Here is a 17,291-nt window from a genome sequence, read left to right as displayed (position 1 = left end):
TACATGGCTGACAAAAAAAAAAAAAAAAAACTGTAAAAAATTCAAACTTTATTTAAACTGGAACAGTTCGTTTCTATTTCTTAACACATCCTTATCTCCAAAACGAGGAAGCTCCTTAGAGCCATTTCCCTTATTAGGCAAATATAATTCAGCACTGTGCATGTACTATAAATACATCTCCTACTATCTTGCCTTTCCTTCCTGCCTTCCTGTCTTTGACTGAACCTCAGGCTTTGGATGATTGGTGCCACAGCTGGCTTCATGTTATCCACCAGTGTCCACAGTTGGAAAATAAAGACTGCAGACCTTCACTGTTTCTTCACAAGCTCTGCTTCTTCAAAGACTCCTATAAGGAAACACGTGCTCGTAGTCAGTGCAACAGCTATGAAGGATGTCATCGAAAAACTCGGTGAAGAACAGAGCCCTCCTGCAACCCCTTCAGTAATCAGAGATGAGAGTGGGCGGGAGAGGAGGGAGTACAAAAAAAATAAAAAATAGGGAAGGTTCGGAACTACACAAGAAGCGAGAAAATTTTGCCAGCCTTTGATTAGGCTCTTCAAACCGGTGTAAGGACCGTTTTTTGCCACTGACGCCAACACACTTACACACTCCTAAGCTGCACCTAAACACCCACATCAAATGAACAAAGAAATAAAGACCCATGCACGCACGCGCGCACAGAGTTGGGAGGCATGTGCACACACATACATACGACCAAAGTATTAAAAAAACGGAGGACACAAAAGAATAAATGAGTAATCTCCCTCTCATTTGTGACAAAACACCTTCCCGCGGCTGCGCGAGGGAGTTAAAGGTGACGCCTCAAAGAATGAAGCATCTCATCAGTGGTGAATCTGCTCATTTTCCCATTTTTATCGGCAGAAAAGACAAAACTGCCAAAGAACTAGTAATGTTCTCACATCTGCCCTCTCCTTCTTCATTTTCCTCAGAGAGGTAACACAAGCGAAGGAAAAGGAATCTTAATGGAGCGCTCTGATTGTCCTCTCACAAACCTGCTCAGTGGGGGGAGAGATGGGGGACATGGGTGAAGATGGTATGCAGTGGGGAGTCTTAAAATTGGACAACAGGAGGGGGAGCAAACAGCAGAGAGGAGGTGACTCATTATGCTCCTTTCATCTTAGTCTTCAAAACCATTACTAATCATACTATCTTCGACATCATCATCATATTCATCATATGCGCACAATCACTGCTATCATCGTCATCATCATTTCTTTTAGTATCAGTGTCATTAATCTTGTTATTGTCAACAACTCAGCTATTGTATTCAGAATCATCACCCTAGTGCAATCATTGGGAATTATCACCATCATCTCTTCTAGCATCAGTGTAATCCAGCTTCATCATCAACAAAATCACCCCATGAAAATCACTTTTTTTTTATCCATTTCTGCTGTTCTCACTCTCTTCATCACTTCAATTACCATCATTATGGCTTTTTTTACCGTCGTCATCATCGTGCCACAGTGCTCATTTCCTTCATCATTTTGCCATTCTTCTCATTCTTCTCATCAACAATGCCGCCATCGTTCACATTTTTTTTGTCATACCGGTGCTGCGACTACCAACATCAGCGTCATTATCACTGTTTATATCTACAACATAGCTACTTGTTGCATATCACTGCCATCATGATGCCATGATAGTTATTGCAGTATTTACCGTGCAGTACATATACACAATATTCTTCCCATCAGCTTTTGCACATACACCTTTTTTTTTTACTTTTTGTAGACATACCCCGACTGTACACCTGTTCAGCTGCTTGTTAATGCAAATGTTTAATCAGTCAACCACATTTTAGTGACTTGGTGAATCAAGTCAAGCACTTCTTTGGATGAAAATGCCCTGTAGATGCCACAGGTCAGAGGAGAATGGCTATATTGCTGTGAGCCAATAGGAAGGCAACAGTAACAATGATTTGTTACAACCAAGGTATACAGAAGATGATCTCTGAATGCACAGCCTGATGGACAAACAGAGCTATAATCCACAAACAGACCAATTGACCAACAAACTGACAGTGAAATAATATTTAGATGTGGTTTTTATGACGTTTTTGAACAGTAAATATCTTTATCTCTCAGTCAAATAGAGTAATTAAAAGACAGTTGTACACAGTTTGAATTGTTGAATGCCAGTTGAGTAAGTGGCTGCATTCCATTCAGGTGTTCCAGAGCTAGCCTCACTGTGCACGCTGCTTCACAGAACCAGCATCATTAACGTGATTAATTACACCTGTGCTTTTCTGCAGGGATGAAGTGTCTGCTAAGAGAAGATCTGTTAGGAATGCTACCTTGCGATATATATAAAATCATCTAACCAAATATATGACACTCCCTGTTCACAACAATGGTGACCTGTGGTTCCTATGCTAATCTCTTCTGCCAACCATATTTCCTACAGCCTGCTGTCAAAGTATGTACAATTAGAACTAAAATGTTAAGATAGAAAAATATCTCCTTCCCCGCAATTTTATTTCTCAGTGACAGAAATCTCATCATTTCACTTTAGGATTATTTTACTCTTTCTCTTATTAAAGGAGTGGCTTAGAATGATAATCCTTGTCTTAGAAATGATTTCTTTTTCTCAAAAAAAAAAGGAAAAAAATTCCCCCCAGAGCAAATGAAATCAGACCTTTCCTTTGCATTTTTCACAAAACTCTTTTTCATATTTTCAATCCTGCCCTGACAGAGTCTGTGCTTGGTGGAAAATATCATCATCATCATCATCATTTCATCTGCTCATAGGAGTGTAATGATCTGTTTAGTATGTTAGCAGCATGGCACTGAATCAGTAATGCAATATGAAATGTTTACTTAACTTCCCCCCGCGTTTGATCGTTCATGCAGAGGAGCAGGTTGAAAGAATGAGTAAGGATATTACGCTGCAGAGCTGCTGCTTCTGTTGCTAGCTGCCACTAATGAGGTTTGTTGATGATAATGACTATGGCGGTGATGGTGATGATGATGTAAGTCCCCGAAACAACCTGGGGGAGATCCCGAGAGTTGTTGTTTTAATGAAGAGAATGAAATAGTTGGAGCCAGGAGATAGAGAAACTCAGAGATCCATGGGTCTTAAGAAGGAACAGAGAGGCCAACAGACAGGATGAAAGAATGAAAGCATGAATAAAAGAGGACAAAATAGGGAGATACCAGCCCAGAATATGAAACATGCCAGACTGCACTCAATACATCGTGAACAATGGGCATTGTCATTCCTGCTCCATCGTTGTTTCTGCTTCCCTCTAATACTTTTCCTCAGGTCCCGGCTGGTTGTGCCGATTGTGTTACCCGAGCGGAAGAATAGCACTCTTTCAGTTCTGCCTGCCTGATACTCTGATGGGACCCCTTCTGTTCAGTGTTCATATAGACCAGTTGGAGACTGATAATAACACATATTCCACTGTCTGGCTATATGCCTCGGACTGGCCCTGAGAGACAAAAAAAGACAAAAAATGTGAAAGGGAAACAGAAAGATCTACTTGAAGGATTAGACCCAGAGCGCGGATATGAAGAAGGACAAAAAGTTGAGAGCATAACAAAGACGAGGCCACTTCAGCTTTTTCACAAAGAAGAAGGAAGATGAAAGTTTCTGGAAGAGGACTGAGAATCAAAGCAACGGAAGGGAAGGGAAATCGAAACAAAAGAGAAATTAAGCGAAAAAAGAGGGAAAGTGGTGGAAATCTGTGACGCCGAGAAGATGGAGGGAAGGGGAGTAAGAGTCCAGCGGTGTAGTTGGACGGAGAGCACATGGTTGGATGGTCTCAGCAGGTGAGAAGCTGGTATTACAGGAGGAACAATGGCCTTTAGCATGGTGCTTTGCCCAATATTCAAGATGCCCTCTGGCGCGCAGAGCTTTTAGGATGAGAAAATTGGCATTTAGAAAAGAAGAAGAGAAGATTCGTTCATTTTCTCTTTCCACTCGAGGTGAGACTAAACTGTAAAAGCTGACCCTGACAACTTCCACGCTGGTATTCGCCGAGAAGCATTTTTTTTTTTTAAAGCCATGCAATTTGACAAACAAATTCATCCAAAAGAAAAAAAATCAACCTGTCTTTTGGCAGGGTTATTTTCTTCATGTCCGACTGCACAATAGCATCACGAGACTGTTGGCTAGCATTCGTGTGTGTGTGTATGTCTGTGTGCATATAATATGCGCACGAGTTGGTACAATAATAATTTTAAAAAAAAAGTCATCTTCATCCAAAAATATCCCTGGTAGATTTTCAAACAGCAGGAGTGGAAAGTCAAACAAAAGAAGGAGCGAGTGAATCATTTGCATGTAATCCATCAGATGAAGCAGGGCGAAACTGTCTAATTCCCAGCCAGCTATGGACACCCCACTACCTTTGTTTTATCCAGAATGGGGGCACTATAAACAAACTCCCCATTTTACACTATGCTAATGGGACATAATAAGGCAGAACCAACAGATGTTGCAGCACTCTCGTGATTTTGTCGCTACTTAATTGTGCTTGGTGCTGCCGAGGCTGCAAACTAATTCAGTCCATTGATTCTTATGTCTCTCCAAGGTGTCTGCATGTATTCCGCCTTCTGGTTGAGAGGATTTGAACTTTTTTCTCTGCAGCAATCCTCCTTCTGACCTGCAAAATCATCCTCACCTCAGGTCTAATCCTGCGTAATTCTAATAAAGACTCTGAGGGCTGTATGCACTAATCTGATATGCCTCCAGACAGAGAGGAGAAGAGCAGGTGATGACGAAGGTGGTGATGATATTGATTATTCCGATATGATGAAGGTGATACTGAATGCATTAGTGATGATGAACATACGGATGAGGATGACAATGGAGGTGATAATGATAACGTCCGTCATCATTATCCAATCCGGGCTGGAAATTTGTCTTCAGCCTCAGCTCAGAAACTGTAAACAGATAAATTAAAACTCTACAGCTGATAGATTAAAGATTCAGGAGAGGTACGCATCCATTCACTGCGCGGTTGTAATAGTTCATCTGGTGTTGTCATTGTCCCTGACAGCCCAAAGGACAAAGACCTTTAACAAAGGTTGTTTTGTGGGTGCATTTTCCACCGCCAGGCTGAGGAGTTGGAAAATTAAAAATCAAAACTCATGCAACTACTTTCAAAACCTTTTCTACACCTGAACTTTACTCGGTTATTGCAGCTGTATGTTTACCTGTTAACCTGTTTTCTCCAGGTTAATTTAAAATGCTGTTTGATGAATATCTGCTTTTTGAATTTCAAGATTCCAAAGCAGGTAGTCGTACCAGAGTGTTGAGCATGTGGTTTCTTAACTTTAAAAAAAAACAAAAAACATTTGGTGTTTATTTACATACCTGAAATCAGTGTTGATTATGAAGGTGATGCTAATGATGTCTATGAAGATGATGATGATAAGGATAATGAAAACAGCAGGGAACATAACAGCAGTGATTAAAGTTTTGATGAAGAAAATTAAGGTGGTGACAGTGAGGGCGATGGCTAAGATTACGGTCGTGGTTAGTGTTTTCATTTGATGCTGATTATATTAATGTTAATGATGATGATGCTGATGACGGTCACGGTGAATAAGGAGAACAGAATAAATATGTATTGTCCCATCAGGGCAAGAGATTTCTATCTCACTAATAGAGACCACAATAAAAAACTGTTACTAATTCAATAACAATTTCCTCAGTCTATAAAAGTCAGGAGGGTACCAAGGAAGTCTTTCTGCTGCTATTAGAATTAATTAACGAATTGAGTGAACCTGAAGAAGTTGGAATATGGAAGGTTGTTTCCACCAGTTATTTTTATTTATTTATTTATTTATGTAGTATCTTGAAATGTACAAATAAGAACGCATACTGGTAACACTTTTAGTTATATTTCTATCTGGGGGTTTTTTCCATAGTTTTTCATGTATTTTTCAATCATAGTCTTTCAGCCATTACTTTGATCACTACTTTAGTCTGTTTTTTTCTAAAACTAAAATTATACTAAATAAAAGTACTTATTACTTAACAACATAAAGAGATGAAAGCGTTAGATGCAGATAAAAGTACAAAAATCTTGAAAAAAGTTGCCAATAACACTTAATTGGAAATAAACCTTAAAGTAGACTGCTTCACTTTGCAACTATTTTTAAATCCCGGTAGAACTCCAACCACATATGGAATCAGATAAGTTGTACTTACATCTTATGCATTCAGCTGGGTCAGCTTCGGAAAAATTGCACAAAAATCACTTGCAGAAACAAAAACATGATATTCCAGAAACACGCTGCGATCCGATCAGCTGTTCATAGCACTTCCTACTTGGAATAGAGGACGTCAGCGCGAACTATCGCATGTGCGGCATTAGCTGGCAAAACCGGAAGTGACGTCATATTTCTTGGGAAAAGTAGTTTTTCCCTTCAGGGCATTTATAAACCTATACTGGTGTTTTTAAAAGTCATGTTTGACTTTATGCTTTTCTGTATAGTTTCTGGGATGCTTAGAACTGAAATTGCACTGTTGGAAATAGTTTATTTTGTTGCACATGCAGTTTTTTCTGCAAATTTGCATTATAATATTTATTTTCATTTTTTCTGCACTATATAAAAATTGGTGTATCTCAAAAATAAAACTATGAAGTATGTATGTATTTTCTATGGATTTAATGCATACATATTATTAGAATTTGGGATATAACGGTTGTATTAAAGTATTGCAACTTGAAAGTATTGCGAATTTGGTTCTATGGTGGGTCTTACAGGGTTAAGAGATAAATAAAAGCCTATGAGCTAGCTCTGTCGGGAAAATCAACCTGTGATACACATGTTCACTCTTCTAACTTACTATTTTATGAAAGAAAGAAAGAAAGAAAGAAAGAAAGAAAGAAAGAAAGAAAGAAAAGCGTAAAAAAGAAGTGAAGGAAAAATCAGTGCAGGAAACAAACTTCCATATGACACACCAAACACATCTGGTGGTAAATTTAAGCGTCAGTTTCCCATCTCTTCCTCTGACATGTCAATGACACTCCTGACCAGCATTCCCTCCTGCTGTTTCAAGCCTTCCACTACCCCAGCATCCTCCTGTAGGCTCTGGTGAGATAATTATTCATTACCACCTATTTTTATGTGCATCATGCTGTGGGGAGTCACGCACTTGGAAGCTTGATGCTAAAATTTAACTATATGCCTTTGCTGTAATAAATCATTTTAAGTTGTCTGACTGACTATAATAGAGAAATGGTAAGCTGAAACTGGTCCAGATCGAGTCTGAAATGAGTTCAGTTGAACACATTTGAAGATGTCAGATGCTGTTGAGGAATGACTTTTTGTCCATCTGACAGGGCTGTGGGGGTATGTCAGATGAAAAAGGATGGGAACCTCTTAGATATATAAAAGTGTCTTAGCTTACCTCAGATGTTCCTTATCATTACACTGCATGCTGTCTTTCTCTTGGCTTGCATTATCATTCAACAGACATAAAATACCATCCGTGTCATCAAATATCATGCACCCACATTTAAAGCAGCTGTACTGGTAGAGCTTTTAACATCAGCAAACACACTGTTCCACCTCGATGCCCCTGGATATTCAGATGACCCCCTCCTGCCAGTCACTGCATTGAATCTGCTGATGACTAAGATCTGCTACACTAGATCTTCTTATGTAACTGTGTCTCTCCTGCTGAGCTGGGAGAAATAATTTGCGAGGTAGTAGCCCTGACTTTAATTACTCTAAGTATCGTCTTTAGCTCGAGACCAGAGGGAACGAATTCCAAAGACAACTTCTGAGACAGGTTTCTCTCAACATGACCCAAAGCTGTGCAGACATTTTAAAGAAACCCATACAAGGTCATATAGGTCAAAGCACAAACATATAACCTGATGTAGTGCAGCTTTAATGTACAGAAAAATGTTGCCTGAGGCAAGGTGGACAGTTCAGGGTCCTGCACAAGAAAAACATGCAAACCACATCCCAATGGGATAAGCGAGAAGTGGTGATAAAAGAGAGAGGAGATGAGAGAGTGGAAGATGGGAGCTTGATAGGGAGACATAAAGATGGAGAGGAAGAAAGATGAAGAGAAAAAGAGGTGGAGTGGGTGGCAGTGGCAGTGGAAGATAGATTTAACCCAAGGGCAAGTTTGAGTCTGACAAACTGTCAGTAACTGAGCGGGGGTGACTACAAGTCTACATGTAAATTGGATGCAAATCTTATGTGTGCGTGTGTCTGTATGTGTGTGGTATGGCTGAGGAAGTGTTAGTGACTACACATATCACAGTACGCCACAGGGGACGCAACGGTAAGACAGTGAGTGTGTGGGGGTTTATGTGCAGGGACTTGTGATGTGCTCGGTGTGAGTACGGACCGCATGTATATGAGGTGAGTGTGTGTTTGGACCCGAGCTTGCATTTTAAAGTTTCTGTGGGCAGTGTATGTGCTCGATGCATAAGTCGCTTCTTCCTCAAAGGCTGTGTGGGTGCGTGTATTTCTGTGTGTGAGTCTCCAAGGAGATAGATTCTGTCCCATGGAATGAGAGTGTCGTCAACCATCAGCGCTTCTCACTGACACGGAGTTCCTCAAAGACACAGAGATGAAGAGAGAGGAGGAACAAAGAAGAAAAGGAAAAGAAAGTCTTTTGAAGGATAAACCATGGGATTAGATAAGGTGCTCCTTCTGGACCATTGAGCCAGTGTACTCTATGTGTGTGTCGGAGAATGTGTGTGTGGAGGAGAGCCCATTGCACTGAGCACATTAGCTGCTCGGGGTGAACAAAGCCCCTCACCTGCGAGCTTTATAATATGGGCCTGGGAGCCAGAAAGGGGCTCAGTATTTGTGTGTGTGCAAGCCAGCAACAGGAAAAAGGATGGGTTTTTACTGAATAGAAAAACCAATCTGGCTGCGCATGTGTGTCCCATATCTAGCTTCCATTGATGTGTGTACGTGTATGTGTGTGCAAGACAGCAAGTAAATAGAAAAATGGGGGCTGCCTAACCTTGTATTCAATGGGCAGCCATTCTGCTTGTATGTGATTGTGTGTGTGAGTTTGTGACCTAAATCTAGCTGGTGTGTATAAGTGCACATGTGTGCCTGTGTGTGTGTGTGTGTGCTTCTCATACATTCCTTCTTGCATGTGGCATAAATCCCTTTATGTGAATCTGGGAGATTTCCAGATGCTGTTCTAATGTTGCACTATTGTTGTGATAATGTGTGTTATAGTACTTTGTTATTGTGCAGCGCCATGTATCTCATCACAATAGCAGAATGGACAACAATCTGAGAGTGCACGAGTGTTGCTCCCCACCGTGACCAAAAGTGGCCAGAGCCGTTTGAATTGGATTATCTCATACATTTTCTATTATCCAGCAAGACCTTGAAAGAGATAGGCCTGCTGAGAGTCACAGCCAGAGATTTAAAGGGTTTGGCCAATTTGTAGGATGCCGCCTCTCTCAAATAAGAACATTTGTTTAACTTATTTTTATTTTTGTTGACTTATCCAGGTTAGCTTTGTTGAGATCAAGGCACTCCTTAAAAGCACAGCTAACTTACCGGCAGCACAATTAATTAGCAGGTGAAAACAATTAAAAGATGTCAGTGTGGATGGTGATTAATCTCAGAGAAATATGCAATAAAAAAGTAGAGCAAGAAGGATCGGGGTAAACAGAGCTGAAGCTCTTGCTAAAGCAGCTGAAAAATACAGGTATTGGGTAAAAGACATTATAATGACGGCCTCCCAAACTACAAAGATGGGTCAATTCTTAACACCGGTGGTGTTTCACCATGTAGTTCTTTTTTATGTTGAGATTTTGATTTGACTCAAACGTTACTTCAAGGTAAATCCATTAAAGGTCTACAGCCTTTTTCTGTGTAACTGGGACAACATCTCTAGGGATGGCTGCTGCTGTTGAATTGAATGTCATGACATAATTTTATCAATGCTTTAAACACACAGACTATACTTCAGAGGCAGCCGGAGAGCCCAACATAGAACATTTCCTTGTTTTGCAGTTTTGTTCTGCAGAAAAATTTAATTGCATCTTCTCTACCTCATGCTCCACTTCTCTTCCAATTTTTTGTGGAACTTGGGTAAGTAGCTTTAGCATTTAAAGAAATGCAACAGTCAATTAAATTTACCCCTAAGTTCATAGCTGGATGCGTAAAACCATTTCCAGGTAGAAAAGCTCTTCTCATCCTAAAACCACGATGACTAATTTTCTGCTCTTTTTTTTGGCACCACATACATACACATACAATACAAAGCATGCACGACCATATTTCTGAATACTCCATGCAACCGTTTACCAGCGTAATTACCATCTCCAGCTGGTTGCTAATTCTGCACAGTGCATGGTGAAATTTATTTGGCTAAATAAAGGGGACTGAAACAAAAATAATCACGTGTTCTGTCGTTAATAGCACACATGGGGTTTAAGATCTTCATTGATTAAGTTTAAAAGCAAAAAAAACCCAACAGATGTAATCTTTGTATATTTCAGTATGTATGAATAAAAGTTAGGTTGCAGTTTTTCTTCCGAAGTAATTTGTCACCTCATGCCAGAAAGTTAAAGCTGCACTTCAGATTGACTGATTATCAGTTCTACAAATTCCAACCCAGTACTTGTGACCTTGCAGAAAACACCCTTCTCGAGCTGTTGTGGTGTGACCAAACTTTTGATGAACATGTGAAGAGGCAACGCACAATACAAGCTGCGTGCTTGATGTTGTGTGATCAATTAAGACACACAGCTGTTCATTTTCCAAGCTGTTTGTGTCATTTCACTGCCTCAGACAATAGCTGCTGCTTGGATACAATGCAGTACTGTTGCATTTGTTCTCTGAGCTTCGGTTATTGGTGACTAAATCACAATATAGGGTATTAATAGGTGAGCGACCTTTTGAAATACTTATCCTAAAATCATATTTTATACATAAAGCTGTTTTCACCTTGAAGAACAAGCTACGGTAATACAAAGCTTGTCATCTTTAACATGAAAAAGAGAATCACAAGGAAGTGCTATTCTTTGCTCAAATATATATGTGCCTATACTTTATAAATACTTTGAATAAAGAACTTTTAGTAATTGTAGTGGTTTTATATTTTTGCAATGACAGTGGTTACAATAACCTTGATTTCCCCTCCCTGATAGGTTTCTTTACCTGCCTGATCGCCTGATTGTCTGCTCTTGTTTCTTGTCTTGTTTGACTTTATTGCATCCCCCATCTGGCAAATAACTTTGTGAGAAATCCTTAGTTTAACAGGCAAAAACTTTCCAAATTTAACCAAAGTTGTTAAAAAAGAAACAACGCAAATATAAAAAAGGCAGATCCTCCTTTAAATTTTACATAAGCTCCAATGATTTTAGTGTCAGTATTCTCATCTCTTTTCGCCAGTCTTGAGTCTCTCATAAAACTTCCTGTAATCCTCAAAGGATTACAGCAAGGGATGGACCTGCATGTATGTGTGTGTGCAGAAAAAGGCGCAGCATGAGCAGTGACAGAGCCAGAGTCTAACAGGGGGAACCAACCTCGCCAGGGCTCCAGAGCCTAGATTCATTGCTTTAGCAGCAATGCATTTTTGATGTACCCCCTTTCTGCTTCAGCTTCTCCATACGACCCTGACGGAATAACAGCGCCCCCAGCAACCATCAGTATAGCTTAAATTTTCCCTGTGACGTTTGCAATGTGTTGGTGTATGTGTGTGATGAGAAAGCAGGTGCACAGAACGACGAAAAGAAAGACAGAAAGGGAGAGGGAGACATCGAGAAAGGGAGAAAATGTTCCCCCTTGCCTGTTAAATATTTGAGAAGCCTTCTGTGGAACAGTGATGCAGTCAGAGACAGGCCTGTTAGCGCTCTCTGTGTATGTATGCGTGTGCGCGCGTTTGGTTTTTGCAGAGAGACAGGGCAGTTAGTTTGGACTAATTCAGCCGTGAGTGAGAGGGAGCACTTTCAATGTTTATTTATCTACCTGGGTGAAAGAAGGAGGCAAAAAAAAGAAGAGGAGGAGAGAGAGGGGAGAAAAGAGGAAGGGGTTGGAGGGAGAGAGATGGAGAGAAAGAGGCTGGCCAGGTTGTCACAAACCATTAGACAGACGGACCCAGTGTGCTCTGCCCCATGTCAATGAGAGAGAGCCGGCTAAAGACAACCATTTGTGTGTTGTGTGTGTGTTAATGCGCGTGCATCCTTGTGTGGCTTTGTGTTTATTTATGGATGTGGGTTTTGCACAAGTGCTTGAATTCACAAAGAAATAATGTGCACTTGTGTGACTGGCACAGGAGCCAGAAATTAGCAGAAAGAAAGGTAAAAGCTTTGAGAGAGAGAGAGAGAGAGAGAGAGAGAGAGAGAGAGTGTGTGTGTGTGTGTGTGTGTGTGTGTGTGAGAGAGAGAGAGAGAGAGAGAGAGAGAGCTAGAAGGACAGAGGAACTAAGTCTCTAGACACTGATGAGAAGAGGAGGCAGGATGCCCTCATTGTTTAAAACAAAAGGAGCTCCCTGTGCCACAGAATAAAATATCCAAGGTTCACACAAACAAACACACACACTTCCATTTGCCTCTGTCTGTGTGTGCGTGGTTAAAACATCAATATTGCAGCTCTCTGCCAAACCGCTGCTTAAATAGAAATGAAATGTAAATAAGACTGATGTGATCAGACAGCTTAAAGATTTCAAGGTTCAAGTGTATGTGAGTAATGAGAGTTTTTGAGGGGCATATATAACAGGCAGGTAGCCTAGATAAACAGTGTTTCAAACACACACACACACACCTTCAGGCCGAACTCCTACTAAAACTCACTTGGGGTTGGAGCTATTCCAGTAAACAGCGTGTCTGTCAAATATGATCTTCTCCTCCGCCCACACGGACACCCAAGACAGGATGGCCAGCAACACCACCTCCATCACACACTTCTGCCCGAGCTGGCACAACATCATAGACATCTAGGGGGGAGTCTTTTATTTCTAACTGATATCAGGCTTTCACTGCGCTGCTGCTGCTCCAGAAATCCTTTCTAGATCATCAATGTCCTTCTGCGTGTCTTTTGATAAAATCGGCTCGGCGGTTAACTGGCTTGATGCTTGAAGTTCCGATAACCTCGGGGGTGTTTCAAGTCATACTGAATGTTTGAAATTCACTCTCAAACTTGGCCAATTGCGTATAAAATAGAAGAATTCACATGGTATTTACGAAAGCGTCGTCGGCAGGATGCTGCTGGTGCGTCTCCTCTGCAAGGTCCGAAAGTTTTCTCCCATTACGCGCAGCCAGAGAGAGAGATGCGCTACCTGGATTAGGTCCTGTCTCTCGCTCGCTCGCTCTCTTTCTCTCCCTTTTCAGAAAAATGGTAATCAGACTCCAGAATTCATCCGAGGTTTACAATTCTGTCGGTGATATCGTAGCTCATCAGCAGACCAAAGACAACGCCAGAACCGGCCGTCATATTTGTTTACCCAGATTTCTGCTGCGCCTGGCGCACGCTTTGTTCCGCTCGTTCCACAGTGCAAATCTCTTTGCAGCCTAAAACTGCGTCCACTTGACCTTTTCTATTATTGCAGTCCAAGAAAATGCATTCCGCACACAAAAGCGCGCTCCTTTTCGCTATTTTTTGCTCAAACTTGTCACAAAATAACATTTGCAAGACGGGAGCATCCTTGTTAAACAACCGTAAGCTCTCACGGCGTCTCAACTTGGTGATCCCTCCGCTGCCACTGGCTCCAATCCAACGTAACTCCAGTTACTGCGCGTCTTTCCGTGCGTCACGCTGACCGGCGCAGGCAGGGAGCCGTCGATGATCACAGCTTTAATCCCAACATGCTCCCGTGCAACCTCCACCTATAGCGGCAACATCACTCAGAGGTACCCCGACTCGGTGTAAGTAACCCCCACCCCCTCTCTCCATCTCCCGCTCGCTTTTCTTTCTGAGCGGGCGGGGTCTGGAGCCGTGCTGTGCTGCGCTCCCTCTGGGGACTCGTGGCTGGCTGACTCACTGCGCCCTGGCCATATGCAGCCGGAGATGTATAGAGGAAAGTCTGAAGTCACTTAAACGCTTCATTCTAGGTAGTTAAATGACTTTATTGTGACACGAATTCGAAATCTTGGCATAAATAGTTGACATTAAGACCCCCCCTCCAGAGGGAAAGGGTAAATTATAGCTGAAGTTGACTTTGTTATTTTTCACCACAATCATCAATTTGACTAAAGACTGTTTATTTGCATCTTATCGGGGCATGTAAACCGCCCACGAAGTTCACTGTTTGAAAGCCGCTCTCTGATGAATGGAGAGAGAAGGAGGGCGTCTGATGGATCGCTGGAACAGTGGAGTCATTTTCCATCAGTGTCCATTAGGCCCAAATGGCAAGCGGAGGCAGCACCGAGTCTAAAACCTGTGAGCCATAAACCTCCAGATAGCTGTTTGACAGAGCCCTGCCACCCCTGATGCCTCTGTCCTGCGAGGATGTGCAGACTACTCTGCGAAGAACGTATCCATCGCAGGTACTTAGTCTCCCCCCAAAGGAGGACGAAATAGTAACTACACTTGTGGTTCTCGCAAAGCGCTCCATGCGTTTTCGAACACGTGTTGATAAGGCTATGTTGTGCAAAATGAGCTCCAGCGAGGATCAATCCAGTCTCAACAAAATGAGAATTGATTGCAGAAAACAGTTTTCAACAAGTTCATTTGCATTCTTTAGAAGGGCATTACCACGTTAAGAAAATGAAAGGAGAGAAATACAATTTGCAGAATAACGAGCAAGTAAAAGGTTTTTTTTTAGAGCGACCTCTAACCAACTTTGATGTTCCTACAAAAGACAGTTTCCCCCAAATCAAACCCAAATTACTTGTTCCCAACTTCCCAAACCTAAAAGGCCCTGTTATATTAAATCCAAGCTTTCTGCTGCTCCATCCTTCACATCTCATTGTGCCTCTTGGTTGGACCCTTTATGCAAAGTGGCCTAGTTTTTCCTCTGCCCTGCTCTGCCTGCAAAGTAATGTCTATAATTTGGGCTTCAAATTCAGGCAGGGAGAGAACCCATGCACCCCCATAACCCAAATACAGCTGCATGTTGTCCGCCTCTGTGTATGAATTATTCAACATCTGTCTGAGGCGTGCATATGTAAACAGGTGGATAGTCTCCTGATGGCTTCCTTAAGAGGAAACACTATAGACCAAAGACATCCTTCACCTCAGTTTCATACTTTTCCTCAACTGTTACACTCTTAATGCGAGTCTGAAGCTCATGTAAGTGACACAGACTAAACAGTGTTGAGTTGATTCTGATATTACAGCCTCTTAGGTGAACCTAAATCTAAGAGTGTTGGTCAGAGAGTCAGCATAAGGGTGCATGCCTCCTTAATGTGGTGTTAAATCCTAGAATTTATTGCTGGTTAAGCCTGTGATTGCACTGCAGTTTAACTCTGCTCAAGAGAAATAAATTATAGACATGAGTAAGCTCCAAGATTCAAAAGTCCAATGTGTTTTCAAATGGTTCATTCACAAACCAGCCATTCAAATTCAGCCTTTTCCTGACTTAAATGGCTGTTTTAGGGATTGAAAATGTCAGAAACTGTATACAGAACAGCTCCTTGAACCACTTGTCCACCCTGCCCCCATTCATTAAGCATGAGGTTTTCATTTGTGTGTGGCCTTTATGTTTGCCAGGGCGTGCTTGATTAGAGACCGCAGTACTAATGTAAATAAATGTTGCCAGATGTGGTTGAATTACTACGCCACATGGTTTCATTTAGTCCCATACACATGGGCACTGGCGGGATCAAGCAAGGGACACCCCAAGGGTCTGTATTTGGGAAACAAATGGGAGAGGAGGTGGGGTATGATTACACAAATTGCACACTTATGTTTAAAGTGCACATGCAGTGCACTTTCTGGGTGCTTTAGACAGTGCAAAGGAGTTGAGTAGTAAAAAAAATAAAATAAAGGCCTTCTTTGGTGTCGAGTAACTTGTGAATCAGGGCAATCTTGGAACAAAAATGTTCTGCATAAAAGTTTAAAATTAGATCAAAGCTCCATATTCTGTGAGGTAAGAACATTATGCATCTACATTTGGATCATCTTACTTTGAGTTACCCTTCCACCAAGTATGTAATGTCTTTGTGTTTCAGTATATTCCAAAGAGGTTTCTGTGCACACAGGCCTCTGCTTCAAATTAATCTTAGTAGAGAGGTGAAATGGAAAGATGCTGCGAAAAACTAAAGTCTCCGAGGCAGCATCAAAAACATGTGTGAACATAAAACGTAAGACTTGTTGCAATTTTTAATGAATTTAAACATGAAAATGCAAGTTTGGGCTAGCACCACCTTAGTTTAGCATGCCAAAACATCATGCAGATTTTTCCCATTTTGGCTGTGCTCATCAAATATTCCGACTGACATCTTTCTTCAATATGACCTTCAAGGCATGCTTTTCTGTGCAATGTAATGGCACGGGAAAAACGAGCGTGAAATTCAAACCAAGCTGGAGCTCGCTATATTTAAGATTGCACTCGATGAGCTGCTGGCTCTATACAACAAAATCCAGGTCTTCTCAGCCACAAATACAGACACCACTGGGCTCAATTCTATTCTCATTTGTCCCCCCCTCTCCAAAGGCAAGGAAGAGCTGAGGTTAATCCTCTCCACTGCTCTGTAAGGAAGTAGTAGAAGAAAGAGGAGGATAGAGAGACGAGGGGAAAAAAAGAAAGGTATAATGCCAGAAAGCCATGGGAAGCACTTGAGATTAAGCCACTAACTATTGACATTGTGTGAGTGGCAGGTAAAGTCACCTCTGTTCAAAAACCTTTGATCACCACCAGAGAACAAGACCTCCCCCTAGTGGCCAAAAAGGTGTACACCTAAAATTACTCAGAGGGGTGTGGGGTTCACCTCTCCTCACATCCCAGGGCACCTCTGATAAAACATGGATGCCAGATATGCTGGAAAGCTATACTCCAGTTTTTTCTTAATTATTAATCTTACGAGATACAGTACGTTGGTTTTCACAGCAACACCCCTCCTTCCCGAGTTACACCCGCTAAACTTCAAAAGGTCAAACGAGAGCACAGGATTACTCTGAATCAGTGAGAATAGCGAGTATCCAGCACTGCATCGCCAATTAACTCACCACAGTTTCATCATGGAATTGTAACAGGATTGCGCTGAGTCCAGATGAGCAGTCAGTCAAGTTTAGATGGGATGAGTATGAAGCTGGAAACGCAGTAAAGGACAAAATACACCCCACCAGCAGTAAACAGGATGAAAAATGCTGAAAATGTTACAAGATGTTAACCGGTACAGAAGGAAAGTGAGGAAGAGACAGAAACCAAATGAGGCCAGA

General features: G+C 41.6%; 1 protein-coding gene across 2 annotated transcripts in view; it reads right to left on the bottom strand.

The window, feature by feature from the left end:
• Positions 1-13,817, bottom strand: part of efna2a (ephrin-A2a) — an 85,852-nt gene extending 72,035 nt beyond the window's left edge. For both annotated transcript variants that reach the window (XM_031737099.2, XM_039603017.1), the window contains exon 1: positions 12,764-13,817. In XM_031737099.2, coding sequence (XP_031592959.2) covers positions 12,764-12,906 — 143 coding nt within the window. In that variant the 5' untranslated portion in view covers positions 12,907-13,817. The remainder of the gene's footprint in view (positions 1-12,763) is intronic.
• Positions 13,818-17,291: the final 3,474 nt, after the last annotated feature.

This window comes from Oreochromis aureus, linkage group 19 (assembly GCF_013358895.1).
Source record: "Oreochromis aureus strain Israel breed Guangdong linkage group 19, ZZ_aureus, whole genome shotgun sequence".
NCBI classification, from domain to species: Eukaryota; Metazoa; Chordata; class Actinopteri; order Cichliformes; family Cichlidae; genus Oreochromis; species Oreochromis aureus.
Note: the sequence above shows the minus strand (reverse complement) of the source record. Positions and strands in the feature narration are given on the sequence as shown.